Source organism: Pistacia vera, unplaced genomic scaffold (genome assembly GCF_008641045.1).
Source record: "Pistacia vera cultivar Batoury unplaced genomic scaffold, PisVer_v2 Contig343, whole genome shotgun sequence".
NCBI classification, from domain to species: Eukaryota; Viridiplantae; Streptophyta; class Magnoliopsida; order Sapindales; family Anacardiaceae; genus Pistacia; species Pistacia vera.
In genome coordinates, this window is record NW_022196161.1 from 572,359 (window position 1) to 595,081 (window position 22,723).

The 22,723-nt window shown below is 34.4% G+C and overlaps 4 protein-coding genes across 4 annotated transcripts; 3 read left to right on the top strand and 1 right to left on the bottom strand.

The window, feature by feature from the left end:
* The first annotated feature begins 389 nt into the window (after nucleotides 1-389).
* LOC116138662 (putative disease resistance protein RGA1) lies at nucleotides 390-5,575 on the top strand. The gene is made up of 3 exons (XM_031424355.1): nucleotides 390-623; nucleotides 3,955-5,384; nucleotides 5,470-5,575. Exons 1-3 carry the CDS (start codon nucleotides 390-392, stop codon nucleotides 5,573-5,575), a joined length of 1,770 nt encoding a protein of 589 aa, XP_031280215.1.
* A 52-nt stretch (nucleotides 5,576-5,627) lies between these two features.
* On the top strand, nucleotides 5,628-7,127 carry LOC116138644 (putative disease resistance RPP13-like protein 1). Its single transcript, XM_031424342.1, has 2 exons — nucleotides 5,628-6,508; nucleotides 7,060-7,127. Exon 1 carries the CDS (start codon nucleotides 5,632-5,634, stop codon nucleotides 6,496-6,498), a length of 867 nt encoding a protein of 288 aa, XP_031280202.1. The 5' UTR covers nucleotides 5,628-5,631; the 3' UTR covers nucleotides 6,499-6,508; nucleotides 7,060-7,127.
* A 2,843-nt stretch (nucleotides 7,128-9,970) lies between these two features.
* Nucleotides 9,971-11,435, bottom strand: LOC116138663 (zinc finger BED domain-containing protein RICESLEEPER 2-like). The gene is made up of 2 exons (XM_031424356.1): nucleotides 10,558-11,435; nucleotides 9,971-10,343 (listed from the first exon to the last, which is right to left on the bottom strand). The coding sequence occupies exons 1-2, from the start codon at nucleotides 11,433-11,435 to the stop codon at nucleotides 9,971-9,973; spliced, it is 1,251 nt and encodes a 416-aa protein (XP_031280216.1).
* Nucleotides 11,436-21,662: 10,227 nt separating this feature from the next.
* Nucleotides 21,663-22,181, top strand: LOC116138664 (secreted RxLR effector protein 161-like). The gene has a single exon (XM_031424357.1). The coding sequence runs from the start codon at nucleotides 21,663-21,665 to the stop codon at nucleotides 22,179-22,181; it is 519 nt and encodes a 172-aa protein (XP_031280217.1).
* Nucleotides 22,182-22,723: the final 542 nt, after the last annotated feature.

A 22,723-nucleotide genomic window follows, 5' to 3' on the forward strand; every position in this document is an offset into this window, starting at 1 on the left:
TACATGTGCCACAACGTCAACAAAATTCGGTGAGAATATTAAATTTTGATGGCCTCTTATCGTTTGTCAACTCATATTTATCATAAGTATATTTCTTTATATAAATTGCATAAAAATAAAAAATAATAATGAAACTAGCAGAAAGGAATGTCCCAAGCATGTACAATGATCTAGCTAGGCCCAGAGGCTTTAGATAAAACAAGATATGAAAGTGTAAAGCAAAAGATAAAAAGAAACACTGGGGGATCAAGGCAAGGTTTTCACTCACTTTGCCCATTACCCAAGTATTCTTTGGCTTCTTCTGTATAAAGTATACAAACAGAAACTATTGGCAGCATTTTCACAACATAATCAACAAAAACTTTACCTCCCAGTTACAATCTTTAAGCATGGTGGATGCAACTGTTTCCGCGGTCTTAGAACAATTATCTAGTTCATCTTTAACAAAAAAGATAGAAGGAGCAGGCGTCAACACCGAAGTACTGCACCTCAAAAACAATCTTCGAGACATGAAAGAAGCGGTGATTGATGCTGAGCAAAGACAAGTGAAGGAAGAACATGTGAGATTTTGGTTGGATAAGCTGAAATACGCATTGTATGATATGGAAGATGAGTTTGACGAGGTATGTTTTTCATCTTGCTTTTTAATAGTATTTCCAAGTTTATTTTATATATTTGTCTTCTTTGCATATTAAATTCTGTCAAATTGGGGAAAAAGATCGAGAATGCAATGAGGTTGATTAAGAGCCTGTTTGGTATATTAATACTTAATGTTAGTTTATACATAATCAATGTTGTATATATAGTTGCATAAATGATGAACCGTCAATCATGTCAATATCGATTGTCATAAGTGTCGTTCTAGGATTAGTTTCAAGCTAGTTTTATCATTTCAACATTTTATAATTGATAATTAATTTGCTGCTTTTATAATTTTTTGTTTTTAAGTTTTTATTTTATTTGAAATACTTTTTATAAACTATATAAATTTTGAATATTATGTTTCTTTTAATTGAGTACATACATTTTTTAAAAAATTAAAAAAAAAAAAAAGAAAAAAAAAAAGAGTGATTAGATAACCTTCCACAAACATGTCAAATGAGTGGTATAGTGCCAGCCCGACCTATTTCTTCTAGGCCCATTTGGCCTATTGCACTAGACCAGCCCGTAATAAACAGTGAATTATGTTGGGCCAGCCCAAACACTATTTTAAAATTTAAGGCGCTGAACAACCCAATAGACACAACATAAATGGACTATACCGCGCCTAAGCCCAAGCACAAACAGGCTAGGGCTTTATGGGCTAGGCACAAATACCTTTTTCGTTTTTTTTTTTTTTCAGTGGAGGTTATCGCCCCACTAAAAAGCCTCATTTTTTAAAACACCTTGTTTCAAAGTTTGAAAAACTAAATATTTTTTCTTATAGCACACACAAATTTCATAAATGCCCTTATCCCCATTTTTTTTTTTTTTTTTTAAAATTTTAAAAGAGGGTTAACATTTCATTCCCTTCACTTATGCTATATACTTGCTACCATTAGCAGTGGGTGGTTCTGGATACCTGCCCAAATTCAAAGGAATCAGAATTGAAATCAAAACCGGCCAGCTCCTTGGATTTGGAACTGAAACCGGAACTTGAAACATAGGTTCCGGTTCTGGTTCCGAGTACCTAATTTCATCACCCCCTACTTTAAAAAAAAATGACAAATAAACCTTCTAAAAATTACAATACACCCCAAACAGTTTACAAAAATTATAATTCAGTCCTGATTCCTACCCGAGTATTTGATCGATTTTGATTTTGGTTTTGGTTCCAATTCTCGATTCCTGCAGGGTGGAATTGTTCGGTTCCTGATTTCTAGAACCAGAACCTATCCTGTGACGGTCTATTTCGAGTAGGAACTAGAACCTTGGGTACCCGCTGGTTCCAATTTCGATCGGTTCTTTGACAAACCCCTACCTACCGCGGTTATTCATAAAACAAAATTCTAGATAATCAAAATGAAAGTTCTAAAAATTTAGAGCTAAAAATTCTTTACAAATATTCCCAAGAACATAATAAACTTAAATAATACAAAAATTATATAGATTAATATAGCGACCAATACTTTGAAGAAATTAATAACAATATATTTATATGTGACTACAAACAATCTCATATTTCAAATCCTATCTTTATTATTCATTCTCATAAAAGAAATTAGAGTTTATGAAATAATAGTGGGGTGTCAGAAGTGCTTTTAAAGAATAAGAAATTAAAATTAATTTTAATAATTTTAATAGGGTTAAATTTGTCATTATAAATTTTAATAAAAAGTGGGAGCTTATTTAATCTACTGGTTGGCTGCTAATAGATCCATTCTTTTTATTTTTATTTTTATTTTTTATTTTTTTTAAGAGTTGTTATTCAAGCCTCGCCATAACTCTTTTTAAGGCTAATTATTAATTTTTCAAAAATTTAAAAAATATTTATATATACAAATTACCAAAAAGTACTATTTACATCATAACCTTTACCAAGTTTTTCTAGTTATTTAAACTTTTAAAGACTATAATTCTAACCCACAATCTATTTATTTAATCAATTATACTTTTTTCCTTTTTCTGGTTTGTTTACTAAATTAGTTTTTATAGATTTTAGAATTTAGAACTTTTAATAAACTGTTTCAAAACCTTTTACATCTGCTTTCATCTCTTTGTCTGTAACTTTTGGCTTAAAGTAAACCACTTGAACTTGTTTTCTTATTTCATTAAATTATTAATAATTTAATGATAAATCATTTGATTTAGCACAACATTCAATTATTGTCTTGAATAAATCAGACAGAAGTTAAAAAATTAGGAAATAATTTAAGAAGGAATAGGAAAGTAGAGAAATTAAGAAGGATTAGAAAAGGACAATTTTGGAATAAACTAAAATTTTTATTTTTTATAATTGATTTTGAGGCTTAGAAAGAGTTAGGCGGGGCTTAAATAACACCACTCCTAATTTATAGATATAATCATAAAAGTAAATTTTAAAAGATTAGATATATGCATGAAATTAATAATTTTTCATTAAATTTGAAATAGATATGCAATTAATTAGGTGAAAGTTGCAATCTTTATCGAGAAAAATAAAATACTAAAAGCGAAAAATTTAAAATTTAAAAACAAAATGAGAAATATAAAGCACAAAATAAGAAATATACAAAATCTTCAGTTCAATCAAATAGGATATGGTGCATCCTATTGCTAATGGAAAAAAAAGTTAATTAATAATTGATTCATAAATCTATAATTTTATAATATTAGTAATTCATAAATTACTAATTTTAAATAATATAAATTAGTTATTCTATTAAATAAATTAATTCATATAAATTAGTTACTTTATTTTATAAATGAAATGGTTGTTAGGAAAATTTATATAGACAAAGAACTTAAATGTCAGTTAGGACAATTGATTGTGCCAAAAAACAATATATCAAACACTAGACGTGCGGAAGCTAACCAAGGATCCCAAGCTTAAAACAATTATATCCTAATCCAAGATTACAAACAATTGGCAATATATAAGAGTAATAAATACACAAATCAGCACAACCATATACGTCATTTCGTCAAATGGCCTACATTCCCACACTCCTCACAATAGTAAGTGTTACAACCATACACTCCCACACTGCTCACAATAGCCAAGTATATAAGTTTTCATCCAATCTTAACGCTAGTAGATATTGCTAGTCCTAGAGAATGACTTTGCCAATGTTGTTAGATTGTTAGTGTATGTGAAGAGAAAGATATGGCCTTGAAACTTTTTCTTATGAGTAGAATTAAGGAAAAAAAGGAATTTAAACATTAATTTGTATTAAAAGGTTTTTCTTATGAGTAGTTATGTAGTTGAGAGATTAATTTGAGTAATTAATGGTGTTGGTTTCCATTTTCAATTATTTTTCCTTAAACTTTTCCCAGGTGTTACGTATGCCCAATGACAAAGTAGGTTCCTTGATAAAAGAATTAAATAGCAAACTACGCAGTATTGCCACAGAGAAAAATATGATTGGTTTTACTGTGAATAGGAGTGTTGAGAAGCCTGAGCCATTCCAATGCATATCCTTAGTTGATGAGTCTGAGATGATTGGTCAAGTTGAGCTTAAGCAAAAGCTAATAGGTATGTTGTGTGAGAGTCGTAGTGACAAACAAAAAGGTCCTCATATCATCTCACTTGTAGGGGTGAGAGGAACTGGAAAGACATCTCTCGCTAAAGTTGTTTATGAAAATGATAAGATAGCAAGTACATTTGAGAAAAAAATATGGGTTTCTGCATCAAATCCTTTTGATGAGCTCAAGATTGCCAAAGCAATTGTTGCAGCTTTAGAAGGTGCAATGCCTGCATTTGTAGATTTAGGGTCTCTTCTACAACATCTATGCAAACTAATTATTGGAAGAAGAATTCTTCTTGTCTTAGACGATGTGCAAATAGAAGATTACAACAGGTGGAAACCCCTTCATTATTGTCTAGAGAATTGTCATTCTGAAAGTAAGATTTTGATCACTACACAGGAGGAGTCAATTTCACGAATAATGAAGGCGGCTGACCTTCTCACTGTTAAGGAATTATCTGAAGAGGAATGTCAATCATTGTTTAGACGGTTTGCATTTTTCAATAAGTTGCCGAAACAATGTGAAGAGTTAGAACCCTTTGTTAAACAAGTTGTAGATAAATGCAAGGGCTTGCCTCTCGCCATAAAAGTGATGGGGAGTTTCTTGTGCTCTAAAAGAAGTACATTAGAGTGGCAAAGTATATTAAACAGTGAGATGTGGAAAGTTGATGAAGAGTTTGAGAATGGCATTCCTTTCTTCTTGTTGAGTTATATCAATTTACCTTCCATTGTAAAAAGATGTCTCTCATATTGTGCCATCTTTCCCCAGAATTACCTGATAAACAAAGATCAGTTAATTAAATTATGGATGGCACAAGGTTACCTTGGATCAGAAAACAATAAAGAGATGGAACTAATGGGTCAAGAATTTTTTGACTACTTAGTAACACGCTCTTTTTTCCAAGAGTTTGATATAGACGATGACGGTGGTATCATAAGTTGTAAGATGCATGGGATAGCATACAATTTTCTCAAATTTATCACTAAGCATGAATGTTTGGCAATGGAAGTCAATGGTGACGAACAATCAAGCCCAAATCCCGATTATGATCAAGACGAAGTTCGTCAATCAATGTTGATGCTTAGTAAGGAAGCCTCATTTCCCAACTCTATACTTCGCTTTAAAAAATTGCGCAGTCTCTTGGTTCAAAGTGGGGTAACAAACTCTTCATCAGTGCCACAGGAAGTCTTTGATCAACTGTTGCTCTTAAGAGCATTAGATATTAGTGGAAAACTTTTGTATGAGGATTCAATTGTTAACATTCCATCAACGAAGATAGGAAAATTGATCCATTTGAGATATCTTAATTTTTCCTTGCTAAAGATATCAGAGTTACCCGAGGATTTATGTGAGTTGTATAATTTACAGACCTTGGAGATCAGTCAATGCATCAATCTCAACAAATTACCTCAGGGGATGGAAAAGTTGATAAATCTAAGGCATGTGGTAAATGATGAGACTTCATTGAGTTACATGCCCAAAGGAATGGAAAGATTAACTTGTCTTCGTACATTAAAAGAATTTGTTGTTAGTGGTGGTGTCAATGCTAGCAATGCATGTAGCCTTAAATGCTTGGAGAATTTTGTCTATCTCCAAGGGTCTCTAAGTATAAGAAAGTTGGGAGATGTGACAGAAAAAGTTGATTCTGGGAAAGAAAAACCACTTAAGAACAAGAAAAACCTCCTTCATTTGTATCTAAATTTCGAGAAAGATACAGAAGAAGAGACGGCAAATAAGGATGAAAATGTTCTTGAAGTCTTACAGCCAGCTTCAACTTTAGAGAGATTAGAGATCAGAGGCTACAAAGGCAAGACAATCTCACCCAAATGGGTAATGTCATTAAGGAAGCTGAGAATGTTAAATCTCCATGAATGCATGAACTTAGACCATTTGCCTTCGTTGGGAGAATTGTCATCCCTCGAGTCACTTTCTATATCAAGTATGCACGTGAAAAAAGTGGATAATGAATTTTTGGGAAGAGAGAGCGTCGTCAATTCGCCACATTCATTATTTATTGCCTTCCCTAAATTGAAGGCTCTAAGATTTGTTAACATGGAGGAATGGGAAGAATGGGAAGCGACAACTAATCCGATATGGGAAGAATTTTGTGATTCTACAATCATGCCATGTCTTCGTTCTTTATCACTTGTATATTGTCCCAAATTGAAGGCATTACCAGACCACATTCTTGAGGTTGCAACGTTGAATGAATTGAATATCAGTTGGTGTCCTTTGTTGAAAGCGCGTTACGATAATCGGCACAAACAGAATTGGGACAAGATCTCTCGTATTCCTAAGATTATGATTAATTTTAAGTATGTGGAGAGAGGGAAGCAGATCGATATTGCCTAAGGAGCCACAGGTGATTATTTCGATTCCTTTATTTCAATGTTATTGTAGTTAATTCTGAAGAAATTGTTTCAATCTTTTGTTATGTTTCATTATCATTCAGCTAATTTTCAATTATATATACAAGGCTATAATTTTGCTGGAGATAAAATAAGATCTTCCAAACTCATCATCCAATCTTTTTGACGAAATTTAAATTCATAGTCATATGATTTTCACACTGATATTACTGTCTATTTTCTAAAATGGGTAGATTTCAAAAATTCATATAGGTGGTGAACTTTCTAATATTTGTTACAATATGTATGTCTACCTATTCTATAAACTAGTAAATTTTATTGAACCATATTTGCAGGAGTTAGAAGTAGAAGTTTCAAGATTATAATGCCCAAAATTATGGTCTTCAAGTATCATTATCACGCCATGATTTTCTTGAGAAATTTACTTTTGTTGTTGATATCTTTAAAATGAAAGTGGATAATAATTTTGGTCAACGATCATTATTTTACATATTATATTCTTCCAGGTGTATGTGTTGAAGAAAATATATATTTCTTGTTGCAGTGGCCTTAAATAGTGGTTTGTGCATATGCTTGCGAAAAGAGTAATAGGAGAGGATTGTCTTCGAGAAAATTAAGGTATGTATTTACAAGAAATGAAGACTACCATTGTATATGGATATTTTTTTTTCTGAAGTATTAAATTTCAGATTCTCAAAATTTGGATTAATCCAAAAGTTGAGAACACTTCATAGGAAAAACTCATATTCACCTTTATATGTATATATACTATTTATGTATGTCCACATATACTATAATTATCATCGAGGATCATGATCTTACATATTACATTTTTCAGGTGTGTTGAAGAACATATTTTCTTGTTGCAAAGGCTTTAAATAGTATGATAAGATTGTCTTAAGATTTGAGATATGTATGTTAAAGAAATGAAATGAAGACGTCCATTGTATATAGATAATATTTCTGAAGCAAAGTCCACCTTGATTTTAAAAACACTATAAGCCCTAGGAATGTCATACATTTAAAAAAAAAAAAAAAAAAAATTCACTATTAAATTCTCACAATATTGTCGTATTTTATACCATTTCTTCTTTAATTAATGATTAAATGGTGCTTAACTTTGACGATCATCTATTGACATTCTTAATTCACTACGATGGCATCTTAATTCCTGGTTACATAGGTTTGATAATCTAAGTGGAAATTCATAGGATTAATTGAATTTTTAAAATGGCACGTAGATGGTCAAGTTTAGGCCTGGCATTTGAATTCTGAACTGCATGAGGTTTGAATCTCATGGTACTTATTGATAAATTTCGATGGAATTCATGAACTCGAAAAATCAGTTTCTTAAAAATTGTGAATCACCAACTTAGCTTTGTATCATTTCAGGAGCAATACTTTTGCGTGTTTATGAATTTTTTCCAAGTTCTACTATAAATGTTGTCCTATGAATAACGTGGTAAGTAAATGTCTCTTCATATATAAGATTATAAATTAAATTTTCAATGTAACCCCGACTATGGCAGTGATAATTAATTTTAACTTTTCTTGATTGCAGCTCCTTACGATGTTTAATTTCATGAGTGAAGAGCAAAATTACTGTTTGTTGAAAGAGAGCATTCCTGAAGTTGTTGGTTATGGTTAACTTCTCACATCAATATCTCAGCGGTTCTTTGTTCAAAAGACTTTTAATGCTTAATGATTTCTAATTATCAATTGCGTGTTTCATTTACAAGCATTTGCTTTTGTTGTTTATTGACTCAAATTTGTTTGTTTTAGTTTAGAGTTTTAAAGATAAAATGTAGAGAGACTTGAGAGTGCTTATTGTCGAGACTTGAGAATACTCTCTAGGATTGGATTTGTTGAGATTTGCGAGCTTGTAGTACTTGGTTATTGTAATGAAACAATATTATCACTTGTGGACGTTGAGTATTTGGTCAAATGCTGTATGTCGTTGTGATGTTTTGTGTGTTTGTTGTGTTGTTTATTTTTCTATATCGTTGATCATTTCTAATCCCCGAAAATATTAAAAAATTCATAAATTTTATAAACTGACTATTACACCCTAAATAGTCTATTTGTTTTATAAATTACCCAATCCAATATAATGTCGAAAAACAAATAAATAAGGGAGTTAAATTATAAATAAATAAGGCCCATATTATATAAATATATTTGAACTCATTACTTGTAGAAAAATTGTAAAACAAATATAAATATATATACTTGGCAAACGGGCGGGCCGGGCTTGTAAGGGTAGACATGGGTTATGAGTAAAACGGGCATGGGTCGATATATGCATGACCCGTACCCGTACCCGCCCCGTGTGGTACAGGTCACCTGCATATAATGGCATTTTCTGTAATTTTTTTTGCAGGTTTTTGTTATTTTTTCACTGTTTTTTGTTATTCAAATTGTATACTTGTAGATGTAAATTGTATTGATTTAAAAAGTTGGTATAAAATTCCTTTATTAAGCTTTCATAACTTGGTTAATTTGATTAAGTAAATGGATGATTAAATTAAATTTGATTAGATTTCACCAAACATCATTAATTCATTATCAATATTTTTCATATCTATATCAAACTTCACCATATAGAATTAGTAAACACTAAACACTAAACACTAAACATACATAATAATTACTAATTGGTAAACACTACACATATAGAATTAGTAAATACTAAACACTAAACATACATAGTAATTACTAATTAGTAAACACTAAACATATAAAATTGTTCAACATTCAACATACATACATAGTAAACACTAAACACTAAACAATTAAACATATAGAATTGTTCAACCAAACACTAAGCAAACAAAGTCTATCACACATTAACGGTGTTAGAAGCCGCCCTTGATTCTATAATCTCCTTCTCTGCTAGCACTTGGCTTAATGGCACAACAAGCTAAGCATCATCAATTTCATCTTCTATAATTAACAAAATATAAGTTAATTACTATCGTAATATATTAACAAACTAAAATATTAAAACATGTGAAATATAAGTTAAAATGTTACCTTTAACTTCATATCCAGAAATCTATGTCCTAGTGCATATCAAAGATTGTGCATTCTCTAGTAAAACTGAACTTCGATATTTACTGAGCACTTTGCTACCAACACTGAAACTGGACTCCGAAGCAACAATTGTTATTGGTATACTCATCACATCACGGGCCATCATGGAAAGTATCGGGTATGGATGATATCACTATTTTTCTTCCGATGGTCCAGGATATCCAGATTGCAAAATTTGATGCAATCATACCTTGCCTCTCCTAGATAAGTATCCAATTCGGACTTCTTAGTAGCACTAAAGTCACTCTTGTAGTAGTCAAATTCTTGCACCGTTTAAATATTTAAATTTAATAAAGCAAAATTACAAAATAAACAAAACCTTATTAATCACAAGAATATAAAAATATATAGGGAGTAGTAACTTACACAAATATCATCTCCAAGGATATTAGTACTACTAGTCTGTACCCAAGGATCGGTGGGAACTCATTGCAACTTAGACCCTCATAAGTAACAAAAAGCTTATACAACTCCTCCTTGACGAACTCCAACTTTCTTGATTCAACTATTGGGCCATCAACTTTTTTGTAATAAAACTCAACAAACTCAAACTTGAAACGTGGGTCCACAATTGCTACAATTGCTAACACAACGCTATAAGAATCCCAATATTTGTCAAGCTTTACTTTCATTTGACTTGCCATGATACTAACAACTTCATCCTCGTTTTCCATCTCTTCGTATAAACGCACTTGAACTCTTGAACTCTCCACACATTTCTGAGGTACAAGTTTGCTGTGGGGTATTGGGAACCCAAAAAAAGAGTAGTGATGTCATAAAATGGTTGCAAGAACTTGCAAATCCTCACCCTCTATTCCATTCTTCATCTGAAGGACAACTTTTATAATTGGGATCTATTAGTGACAAATGAACAAACACACGACGGTATATTAACGCACTTTCAAGCATTAAATAAGTGGAATTCCATCTTGTGGGAACATCCATTCACCATCCTTTTGAGTTTATCACACCAATTTGTTTGGCAAGTTCTCCAAACTTGATTCTTTTAGCCTCACTTCCTTTAACATATTTCACACTTTCACAAATCTTATGTAAAGCCACACTACTAACCTTTAACCTTTCTTGGACTATGGGATTCAGGATATGTGCACAACATCGCACATGAAAAAAAGAACCACCACATAATAAAGCATTTTGCACACAAAGTTGACTCCTTAAAATGTCTTCCATCTTATCATTATTACTTGCATTGTCTAATGTAAGAGAGAAGACTTTCTTTTCAATCCCCCAATCTTTTAAGAAATCATACACTATTTTTGACAAAAGAGCCCTTGAGTGTAGAGGAGGAATATGACAAAAATTAAGAATTCTACTTTGTAACTCCCAATTCTCATCAACATAGTGAGCTGTTAAAGAAATATGCCCATCAGTAGTACAAGAACTCCAAATATCAGAAGTCAAGCATATTGTACCCGAAACCCTCTCTAAAGCAAGCTTAATCTTTTCCTTCTCCCTATAATATATCTTTAAGCAATCCGCCTTAGCGGTGTTCCTAGTATAAGGCTTAACTTCATGATTCAAATATATGTGGACATCCCTAATTCCTTCATGCTTCATTATTAAATATGGGTAATTATGTTTTATGCTTCCTATTGTCATCTTCTCATGATAAATCTCTTGAGAAATCCTCAAACGTCTCAATTTAGTATCACAATCCATCATCAATTGATCTACACTACTAATGGTACGTTTAGGACAACCTTCTATATGGTGCCTCAAATTCTTAGTCCTATGAGGGGAACTACCATATGCATAAGACTTACTAAAAATCAAACACCTTGCCCTCACATCCCCATTTTCTTCCATATATGTTGTAAATTGAACCCAAACATCTGAAACTTTACTTTTTTTTGGGGCAAATAGTACTAGCACTAGAAGGAGGTTGACCTACGGCTACATTACGACCCATTTCTATTGCCTTATTAAACAAATCTATAGACTCCTCCATGCCAAGCCAATCTAAAGGCCACAACAGAGTATTTACATTTAAATTAATTAACCAATTATAACAATTCATCCAAAATAAAAATAAAACACTCCCATAAATTTTACAAGCAAACCAGCCCTACCAAATGGTTGGATTTTTCCAACTCAATGGTCAACACTCCTCAACTCCTCAATTCAAAAAACTAAAATGCAATCTCCAGGGATTTATAATATTTTTCTCATAAAACACATACAATCTTTATAGAAAACCTGTACTACAATAACTCAATGCTCACAATGCAAATAATAATTCTAACATTGATAGAAATTCAAAATCATACAAAAAACTCATTGATCACAAGTCACAATGCAATAATGCATCAAAACTCAATTCTCACAGTGCAAATAATGGTAGTTAAATGTATTGTCTTGTTTTCCCAAAGCATTTGCTAACTTGGTGAAAGCGTTTACCTCTGAGAGTGACTATTGCGACTGAGAGTTAGGCGATGTCGGAGTGAGAGAGAATGAGAGTGAGAGAAGAGCAAAAGTTGTCGTTCATCAATGTGACAGGGTGAGAGAGTTCAGACTGAACTAAGAATCGCGTCAGAGCAAAATGAGAGTGAGAGGAGAGCTGCAGTTGCTGCTATTTTGTTGGAGGCGGCCTGGGTTTGGGAGCTGCCATTTGTCGGCGTGAGTGAGCACGAGAGAGTTGAGACTGAGCTGAGAGTCGTGTCGAAGCAGAATGACAGTGAGAGGATAGGTGCAGCTACTGCTGTTTCATCGGTGGCAGCCTGGGTTTGGGAGCTTCCGTTTGTCGGCAAGAGTGAGCTATGACAGTGGCTACGTGAGTGAGTGTGTTGCGTGAGAGAGTTGAGTGTGTACTGTGCAGTGTAGTCTGAGTTGCATTTTGAGTCTTTTGACTTTAGCGTTCGTTATTTGTTAATTGTTATTAAATTAATTTTTTTTTTTAAATTCAATTGTGGGTACCTGACCCACCAGCAAATTTCACAGGCAGGCCGGGTACGGGTAGTTTTGAAACAGGTATTTTGGAGGGATACCCGTACCCGCCCATTAGGTGTAGGTACCCGTTTACCTGCAGGTACAGGCCCTCTAAACTTAATAAATTATGGTTTTGATGTAAAACAAATCTCTTATTATCTTGGAAATTCTATATTTCTAAAAGGTTTTTAACTTAGTTTACCTTTAGGAAATTATTATTTTTTATGGATTATTTTTTTTTTTTTTATATGTTAGTATTCTATTGGGCTTGACAAGGTCCAATAATGAAATAAGTATACTACGACCCAATGCCTTAGCCTAATTCCAGTTGGGCCTACACTTAAATCCATCTTGTGAACTGATCACTCTATGAGTTGGGTTATCCTACAAGTTAAGCTAGATCGGGTTCCAGCCCATTAGCCCACAGAAGTCCAAAATAGGAATCAGAATCCTATTTACTTTCCACTGTAGTCAAGATCCGGAATTTGCTTGAAGTGGTAAGCTAATTTGATAAAGGCAAGTGATAATATTTCCTTCCTCATTGAGACTCATCTACCTAGCAGGACTCAGAGTTTTACTAGGACTCCAACCTCTTTGGTTCACTATATAAGCGGAGGCTAGACCTCTCATTATGCATTAAAAAAATAACCTATAGCTCTTAGCTCTCAAAGTTCTTGCTCCTAAGGACCCCCGTCTCTCCCGCCGTAAAGTTTAGTTCCGACTAACTTTACCACCTTCCACCACCACAAAGTTGTGCTCCGGCCACTTTGTGTTAGTTTAGCCCTAGCTGCATTATTCCGGTAAACCTTTCACGCTTTCAACCCTCACTAAAATACCTTCAACTTTGTTGACTTGAGTGTTGGAGTGCCTACGGGAGACACCACATCAATGTCACCTCTTCACGTTCTCTTTCTCTCTATGTGTAGGTCCACCAGATTTTTAGTGGCTCGTTTTTCACAAGATCCGTCCTTTCTAAATCAATTGTAGATTTTACCATCTACAATTTGGCACCTACCGTGGGGCCTTGACAATCTTTCAACTAAAAATGACTTGCTCCTTTCGTTCTTACTCCCTCCATTCATCCATCATGACTAAAAGTACTGAAACCCCTAAGCCTAATGTCGCGTGCATGGCCTTGAGTCAATGCCCAAAACTTGAATGTCCTTGTAAATTCATTAATACGCTAGTTTCTTGTAGCTTCATGAAACTTTCCTCATTGTTAGTAGTTTCTTTCAGCAAATCAAATATGAAAGAGAGAAAGAATTCTCTGGATTTTGTTTGAAGATCGTATTTTTTCAAATCATCTCACACACGGTATACATAAATATGTACATCCGTTATATTTATTGACATTTATGGTGCTTATATATATATAAGAACCATGTTAGAGTAGGTGCACTAGAGTCAACGTTTTAGCTCTAGTAAACTCATTTAAATAAATGAATAAAAGACATCGCTTATTTATGAGCATGTATACTATAGCATCTATTTACTACGTGTAAAGAAATTGGTATAAGTCCTTAGAAGGTTGAAACTAGTGACAAAGGAATTAAGTGTCATAAATCTTAACTATAAGAACCCTATAAGCACAAATAGTTGCCGTTCTTAAACTGTCTATAGTCATAGTATAAATCTGACTAAGGACACAGATTATATGGAGAGACTATCATCATGTTGAATGACCCAATCGAAAGGTAGTGACAGATCTCACATGTCAAGGTTGTGGGCATTAACCTGGTGCAACACATGAGTGCTTGCTTGTGCAAGACCACTGGATTGACCTATTAAAGGATTTCACACAAGATGGTAAACTCAATGTCTGTGGAATATATCAACTTACGGATGGTGGTGCATGTGGTCCTTCGACTTGAGATCACTAAAGCGTCATAAATATCGATGTGATTTGACACCAATCTAATGCTGTCTCTCTTTGGGATTACTAGAAAGGTGGTGATTGGTTACATTGAGAAGTACATATGACTATAATGGATCGACAAAAGATTCATCACTCTTGGTTATAGGTGATCATATCTCAGCGAGATATTTGGTTAAAAACTATGACCTCAAATCCGTGGCCACAATGGAATCGAGTTGGTGCTCGAATCCAATTTTATAGCTGTCAGATTCAAGAACAAAATATAGAACATGTCAAGGTAGCATTTTGAGGTAGACACTATTTCTATACCTTAAACCTTAATGAGATATAAGATGATGAAATAGATCGAATTGTACGGTAACCATGCTGTAGAAAAGGTAAGCCTAAATCGCTAATTCTTTATTTACTGGGGAATCATGATGTCTTGCTAGAGGCCAATCTTGATTGGTGTACGAAAACACTAATTGTTTGATGCTTAATTAGCTATTGGGACACTGTCGGCAAAGTAAAGAGCCTTCAGGTCACACACATAGAAGGTAGTTAAGTGAGAAACGGAAATGGAAGGACAATCCTGTCCTTGGGCCGAAAAGGGTATTTGATAATTTGGTAATCTAGGGGCATTTTCGTCATTATGGGCGAAAAAGGTAGAACTTTTAGCAAAATTGGAATGATAGTAATTTTAATTAATATGGAGAATATTTATTTAATTTAATTAAATATATATTAAAAACCATATATATTAAATATGATAAATATATATGGATTAAATAAATAGTAATAATTATTTAATTATAGTATGTATTTATATATGAATTAAATAAATAGAAATATTTATTTAATTAGGATTCATAATTAAAGAAAATATCTTTAAGAGATTTTAATCCCTTATATCAAAGATTACAATCCAATTCAAATAGGAATTAAAGGGTTGTAATCCAATCCAAATAGGAATTAAGGATTTACAATCCTTATTAGATTCTTATTTGGGATTGCCTTTATAAAAGGTCATTGGGTTTTGATTTAGAAGAGCAATTCTCATAAAGTTAATTTTGCAAATTGAATAGTAAAATTAATTCTCCCAAAAACCCTAGTTGTGGCCAACCCTAAAGAGATATTTTCTCTCTAATTTTTGCCAACTCCCTTAAACCCTTTGATTGGTCTAGTAATCAATCCTAGGGTGATCCCGAGCTTACTTTTTTGTGGATACCGTCGTGCTAGATTTTACTTTGGATCGATAGCAAAGTATATGTAAACAGTATCCATGAATAGTGTCGGTGAACAGTACTTGAAAAATTCTAATTCAGTGAAGGAGCCGCCAATGGGAGGTAAAAATACTGTCTTTGTATGGTTTAATCTAAATATATCATGGATTAATTTATCGAGTCGTGATCTTGGGTAAGGGGATTGTTTATGGCAAGAAAACAATTTTGTTATTCCGCGCTTGCCACGACACGATTCCTACAAGTGGTATTAGAGTTTTAATTCGATAATTAATCTCATATACATGATTGTATGCTAGTATGTATGTTTAGGGTTTAATTTTATCATATTAAACCTGTTGTAATTTTAATTTAATTTTGTTGAATGAGTTAATATAAAATTGGTTGGAATTAAGGCCTCAAAAACCCTAAAAATTGGTGGTTCAAATCTAGAGGTTGTGCGTGGCATCCAGGTTTCACCCTTGGCCCTTGGATGCATGGCTGGCCTCCCACAGGGTGCACGCTTCACTGCGCATAGCCTTATCTAGATGCCTGGTGTAGGCGTCTATCCAAGGTGCTTAGCATTGGCCGTGCGAGTCCAAAAGAGCGACACTGTTCCCATTCCACGCGTGCGAGTGTATGGTGCCTATCCCTACCGTGCAAGCAAGTGTGCGACATTATCTTGCCACCGCAAGCCAAGCTGGGCATTAACGTGCCCACCCACTCAGGATTTGTGGGCCTCATACTATGTGCGTGGGGCTAATGGGAGTGGTCCGTTTTGGGCTACTTGGGTTTGATGGTCATTGCCATTAAGGAGGAATCCCCGTGAGCTTTCTTGTGGGAATTAGAAGGTTGAAAAGGTATTTCCCATTGTTGCGAGATAAGGGCGTTTTAGGGATTCTAGTAAGCGTTTTGAACTTTTACGCTAAGCCACTAAAGAAAGAATGATTTGTTGCTATTCTGGACTGTTTAATTAATTTTAAACTAGATAGGGACTAGACTATAATTTTTACAAGTTTAGGGACCAATAAAAACTCTGCAAAATTAAAGGGGGTGAAGTAAATTTACCCAATAATTCAAATATGGTAAATTTGAATTTATGCATTATATGATTGGTGTCTATTATGCATGGTGTTTGGTACTTGGCCATCAACCTTAGGATTTTTTTATTTTATGGATTTGTATTTTAAAATATGACCTACGTGTCCTACCTCTCTCCAATCTCTCAATGTAATTCTCTTCTCATCTAAATCCACTCGAATGTAACTCGAGTTTTCTATGTATTTAAATGTAAAGTAGAATAGGCAAAGGCATGACAAATCCCAAGTTTGTTTGAGTGTCTTATTTGTAGAAGCATGCTAAGGTTGAATGCCAAACAATAACATGTTAAATAAGATGATAAAATGGTGAGAACATTAAAGCATGAACCGCTCATAAAAGATATTAAGTCAAAAATAAATCAAGCTTTCCATCCCATGGGATTAATCAAACCATCGTTCATCGTAGTCTCACCTGCCCATAAGGAGGCACTTCTAACTTTGGGAGGTTAATCATCATTGGAGCTTTTCTTTAATGGTGATGGGTTATGACTTAACTAGTCGTACTTTGATGGATTCACCTCCGCAAAGGGTTGATAAGTACAACTAGAGGCATGGTAGAGTAGTGCATATTAAACTGCACAAGTGGGCATGTAGTGTCCAAACTCACCGATCCAAAAGTTACACCTGAGGCCAATGGTTGGTGCCATTGGATTGTGTAATTGGTTTGTTTGCTTTACTTACATTTGAGTTTAATAAGTTGTTGCTATTAAATGGTGTAAGCTAAAGTTTGTGGCCTAGCTATTCATCCTACTTTGGTCTACTTGCCCCCGTGAGAGGTCAAATTAGGAATGATGGGATTTCGGCCCACTAGGAAGACCAACAGGCATTCCCGAGTTTAATAGTGAGGGCTACTAGCTTGAGTAAAATAATGAGAGCATATTAATGGATAAAAGGCCTTATTAATTAATAGAAGATTAGTAACTCTATAAAATTTGTACTAGTAGAAATCCATTTAGTGAGTTGACGCCCATAGCGATCGATCCTCAAAAGGGAACATGCTGGATGGTAGTAATTTTACAAAGATGTATTGATTGTACTTGAAGTCTGAAAGATAATTATACCATTGGGCAAGCTCTGCCTCAAGAGCAAGGTGATGACATCACCTAGGAATAACAAGATGGATAAGGGTGCCAAAGTTGGTCCTCATATACTTAACATGATCGGGTATATCGAGAGATTTGAGACTTTGGGTTCTAGTTTGGACAATGACTTAGTAATCTTGAAGTCCTTAATTGATTCTCAGTTCATATATAATATGAACATTAATGAGAGGTCCTTCCCTGAGCTCGTTTAAGGACTATAATATGAACATTAATGAGAGGTCCTTCCCTGAGCTCGTTTAAGGACTATAGAGAAAAGGGTTGAAGCCAGCAGTGATAGTAGTCACTAACACTGATAGAGGGGTGGACAAGAGTAAGGGTGAGGCTAACACCAAATCCAAACTCAAGTCCAAACCTTAGGATGCTCTTAAGTTTGTATGTGATGTCAGAGTGGAAGGTAGTTTTCTTTTATTGTGGCATGCCTGACCACTGGAGGAAACATTACGAGGGCCTTCCTAGCAAGTAAGCAAGAAGAATGCATCTTCTTCGTCAAGTATGAATTTATCTTCTGTTACATCTTTGGTCATCGACAGTTGATGTGGTTCTCACATTTTCCTAAATGTGCTAGAACTGAGGCAAGGTAGAGCGCTCAGTCTAGGAGATGGCTTTAATCAAACATACTTATGGCATTGTAGGCTTGGTCATGCGAACCAGACTCACATAGCAAAACTCCACAAGGATAGAGTTTTGGATCCATTTGAGTTTAAGTCTTATGAGGTATGCAAGTCATGCCTAGTAAGCAAAATGACCAACCCACCTTTTACTGGAAACAGTGAAAAGGGTAAGGGAACTATTAGACATCATCCATAGTGATGTATGTGGACTGTTAACAATACAAGCCAGAGGTGGATATTCTTACTTCATCACGTTTATTGATGACCTCAGTAGATTTGGATATGTCTACTTTATGAGACATAAGTCTAAATCATTTGACAAGTTCAAGGTATTCCAGAACAAAGTATAAAATCAATTAGGCAAGAATATCAAGATTCTCTAATCTGATAGGGGAGGAGAATACTTGAGCTTAGAGTTTGATGCATACCTAAAGGAATGTGGGATTATATCTCAACTCACACCTCCTTATACACCTCACTAGTGGATAAGACGCTATATGAAATGTGGAACGGGCGAAAACCCATTTGTCTCATCTAAGAGTTTGGGGTTGTGACTCTTATGTCAAGAAATTGACTTCGAACAAACTTGACTCAAAGTCAGAGTAACGTCTCTTTGTGGGGTATCCTAAATAAACAATCAAGCTGAGTAGAAGGTTTTCGTGGTCGAACAGGAGTCTTCTTAAAGAAGATTTCCTTCTGAGAGAAGATGGTCTTAGAAAGGTAGAACTTAATAAAGTTCTAGATCCATAGGATGCATCAAACGACGGACAAGATGATATGCCATTAGAGATGGTTGAGCATCATGAGGAGATTGCTCCACAGAGAGTGGAACAAAGCAAACCTCCAACACAAGAGCCACGTAAGTCTGCGAGAATACGTCATGAGCCTCAGAGGTATGGTTTGCTCGTGACTCAAAGTGTTGACGTATTGGTCTATCAAGACAATGAGCCCAGAACCTACAATGTCGCTTTGTCATATCCAGATTTCACAAAATAGCTTCAGCCATGAAATCTGAAATGGACTCCATGTACTAAAACGAAGTATGGGATTTGGTAGATCCACCCAAAGGGGTCAAACCCATAAGGTGTAAATGGGTCTTTAAAAAAAAGATTGACATGGATGAGAATGTTCAAACCTATAAGGCATGGCTGGTTGCAAAAGGTTTCAAACAAAAGCATGGAATTGACTATGATGAAACATTTTCTCCAGTAGCAATGCTAGTCTATTAGGATTATGCTAGCTATTGCTACCTACCTTAACTATGAAATTTTGTAGATGGATGTCAAAACTGCTTTCCTAAATGGAAACCTTGAAGAGGACGTCTATATGACGCAATGATGCGTTGTTACTACAACATGCAAATATAGCAAGTGCACTAGTCGCACAAAGTAATAAAGTGATAAGTGAGTATCGTTCCCACGAGGATTGGTTGTTAAGCACTGATTTTCCTAATTGTTTTCAAGTTGGAGAAACCGAAAAGAGTTTGGATTGACCAGAGTAAATTAAACTAAATTGGAAACAAAATTTACTAATTAATTAAAATGCTAATTAATGAAAACAAGAATAAAGCAAGAGTAATATCAAGTAATGCAAACAGTTAGGGTTTTGACTTCGTTAGGACTCTATGAATTAACCTACAAATTATGCTACTTCTACACCCACATGCACGTATTATAACTCGGACTCCCTAATGTGTAAAACATACCTTCTCAGGCTATGTTTTCCTACTTTTCCCTATTAAGCCTCCACACCCAACATTTTGAAGATTAATAGATCCAAGTTCATTAAGCTAATGGAATCCTAAATAGAATTCATTGATTCTCAAACCTATCTATAGCGTTCGAAACAGCAATGTTGATTATCCTAGGAAGCTCATACATGATTCATTTCTCAATCTCATCATGTTCAACAAATAAATTCAGTAAAAACCAGAATAAACAAACAACCCTTGCAATAGAATGTAGAAATAACACTAATTCATTGATTAAACATAGAAATCTCAAACTACATCAAAACCCTAACCCAAGATGAGTTAGTTCATAATGAAATTAACACCAATCGAAATAAAAACAATGAGCAAAGTATTCAACATATTGATACAAAGAAAAGAGATAAAGATCTTCCCTATTTGATGAATCCACAAAGTTCAATCTCAATCTTCTCTCCTTTTCTCTTAAAAAAATGTTAAACTCTTTCCCAAAGTGACGAACTCTAGACCCTAAAAATGGCTAAGTTTTTCTTAAATAGTCAGTTCAAAAACCTAAAAACTTGCCTAAAATAAAACTGTGCGTTTTAATAAAAACTGAAAAATCGCAGACTTTGCCGCGGCAAAGAAAAAGCTTTGCTGCTACAACGAATTCCCGAGAGTACATCGCCGCGGTGAAGATTATTCTTCGCCACGACAAACCTTGTTGAACAATAATCTTCACCACGGCGAACCTTGTTGAACAATTCTAAAATTACATAATTGCCCTCTACTTGCTTCCTTGCTCAAATCTTCAATCTTCAATACTCTCCAATGGAAGCAAGCTTCATAGTGCTTCAAATCCGCTTCAGAACTTCCCCAAATTCTAAGACTCGCTCGCTTTTGGGTCCAGAAACTCAATTATGCTCTTTATTTGCTCAAAATGCATGTTTCGGCCTAAAACATAAAACATATGAAATTAAGTTGTAATTAAGGCAAAAACGACATAAGAAGTATCCAAAATCGAGCCAAAAAGCCTCAATAAAATAGTATAATCCTCGGATTATCATGCAACCCGTTGGTTTTGTTCTTGATGGACAAGCAGGGAAGGTATGCAAGTTGAAGATATCTATTTATGGACTCAAGCAAGCATCAAGGAGTTGGAACATTCGTTTTGACGAATCTGTAAAGAAATTCGGGTTTGTACAAGATGAAGACGAGCCTTATGTATGTAAGGAAATCAGTTGGACCGTAGTGGCATTCTTAGTATTGTATGTCGATGACATAGTGATCATTGGGGATTATATACCGAACTTGAAAATGGTAAAAACTTGGTTATCCAAGTGCTTCTCGATTAAGGACTTAGAGGAAACAACCTACATCCTTGGTATAAAGATCTATCATGATAGATCTCGTAGGTTGCTGGGCCTAAGTCAAAGTACATACGTTGATAAAGTACTAAAAAGATCCAGTATGGAAGATTAAAAAAAAAAGGTTATCTTGCAACGTCACAAGGCATGTATCTCTCTAAGGATATGTGTCCTAAAATACAAGAGGAGAGAGATAAGATTGGAGGTATTCCTTATGCTTTGGCAGTAGCATCCATTATGTACGCCATGTTATGTATTAGGATTGATGTTTCATATGCCTTGAGAATTTATAGTAGATATCAATCAAATCTAGGTGAAACACACTGGACAACAGTCAAGAACATACTTAAGTACCTTAAGAGGACTAAGGGTATGTTCTTGGTCTATGGAGGAGAAGATGATCTCACTGTAAGAAGATATAGTGATGCTAGTATTCAAACTGACAAGGATGACTATCAATCGCAGTCAGGTTATGTGTTCTATCTTAATGAGGCTATAGTGAGCTGGAAAAGTTCAAAACAAAGCATTGTAGTGGATTGTAAAATGGAAGCTGAGTGCATCGCATTGGGTGATGCGGCCAAAGAAGCTATTTGGATAAAAAAATTTGTGACTAAATTAGAGGTTGTTCCGAGCATTGTTGATCCAGTTGTGCTTTATTGTGACAACAATGGTACCATAGCTTAGGCTAAAGAACCACGATCTCACCCACGATCAAAACATATACTTTGGTGATAACATCTCGTTGGAGAAATTGTGAAGAGAGGTGATGTGCAAATCAACAGAGAACATACTGAGGATAATATTGCAAACCCATTTATGAAAGCTCTATTGCAGTAGAAGCATGATAAGCACATATCATAATTTGGGATCAAATGTATGAATGATTGGCTATAGTGCAAGTGGGAGATTATTAGAGTAGGTTTCCTAGAGCCAGCATTTTAGCTCTTGTAAACTCATTTTAATAAATGAATAAAAGGCATCGCTTATTTGTGAGCATATATACTATAGCATCTATTTACTGTGTGTAAAGAAAATAGTACATGTCCTTAGAAAGGTTGAAATCAATGACGAGGGAATTAAATGTTATAAATCTTAATTGTGAGAACCCTATGAGCACAAATGGTGGCCCTTCTTAAACTGTCCATAGTCATAATATAAATTTGACCAAGGATATAGATTATATGAGAGACTATCATTGCGTTGAATGACCCCATCGGAAGGTAGTG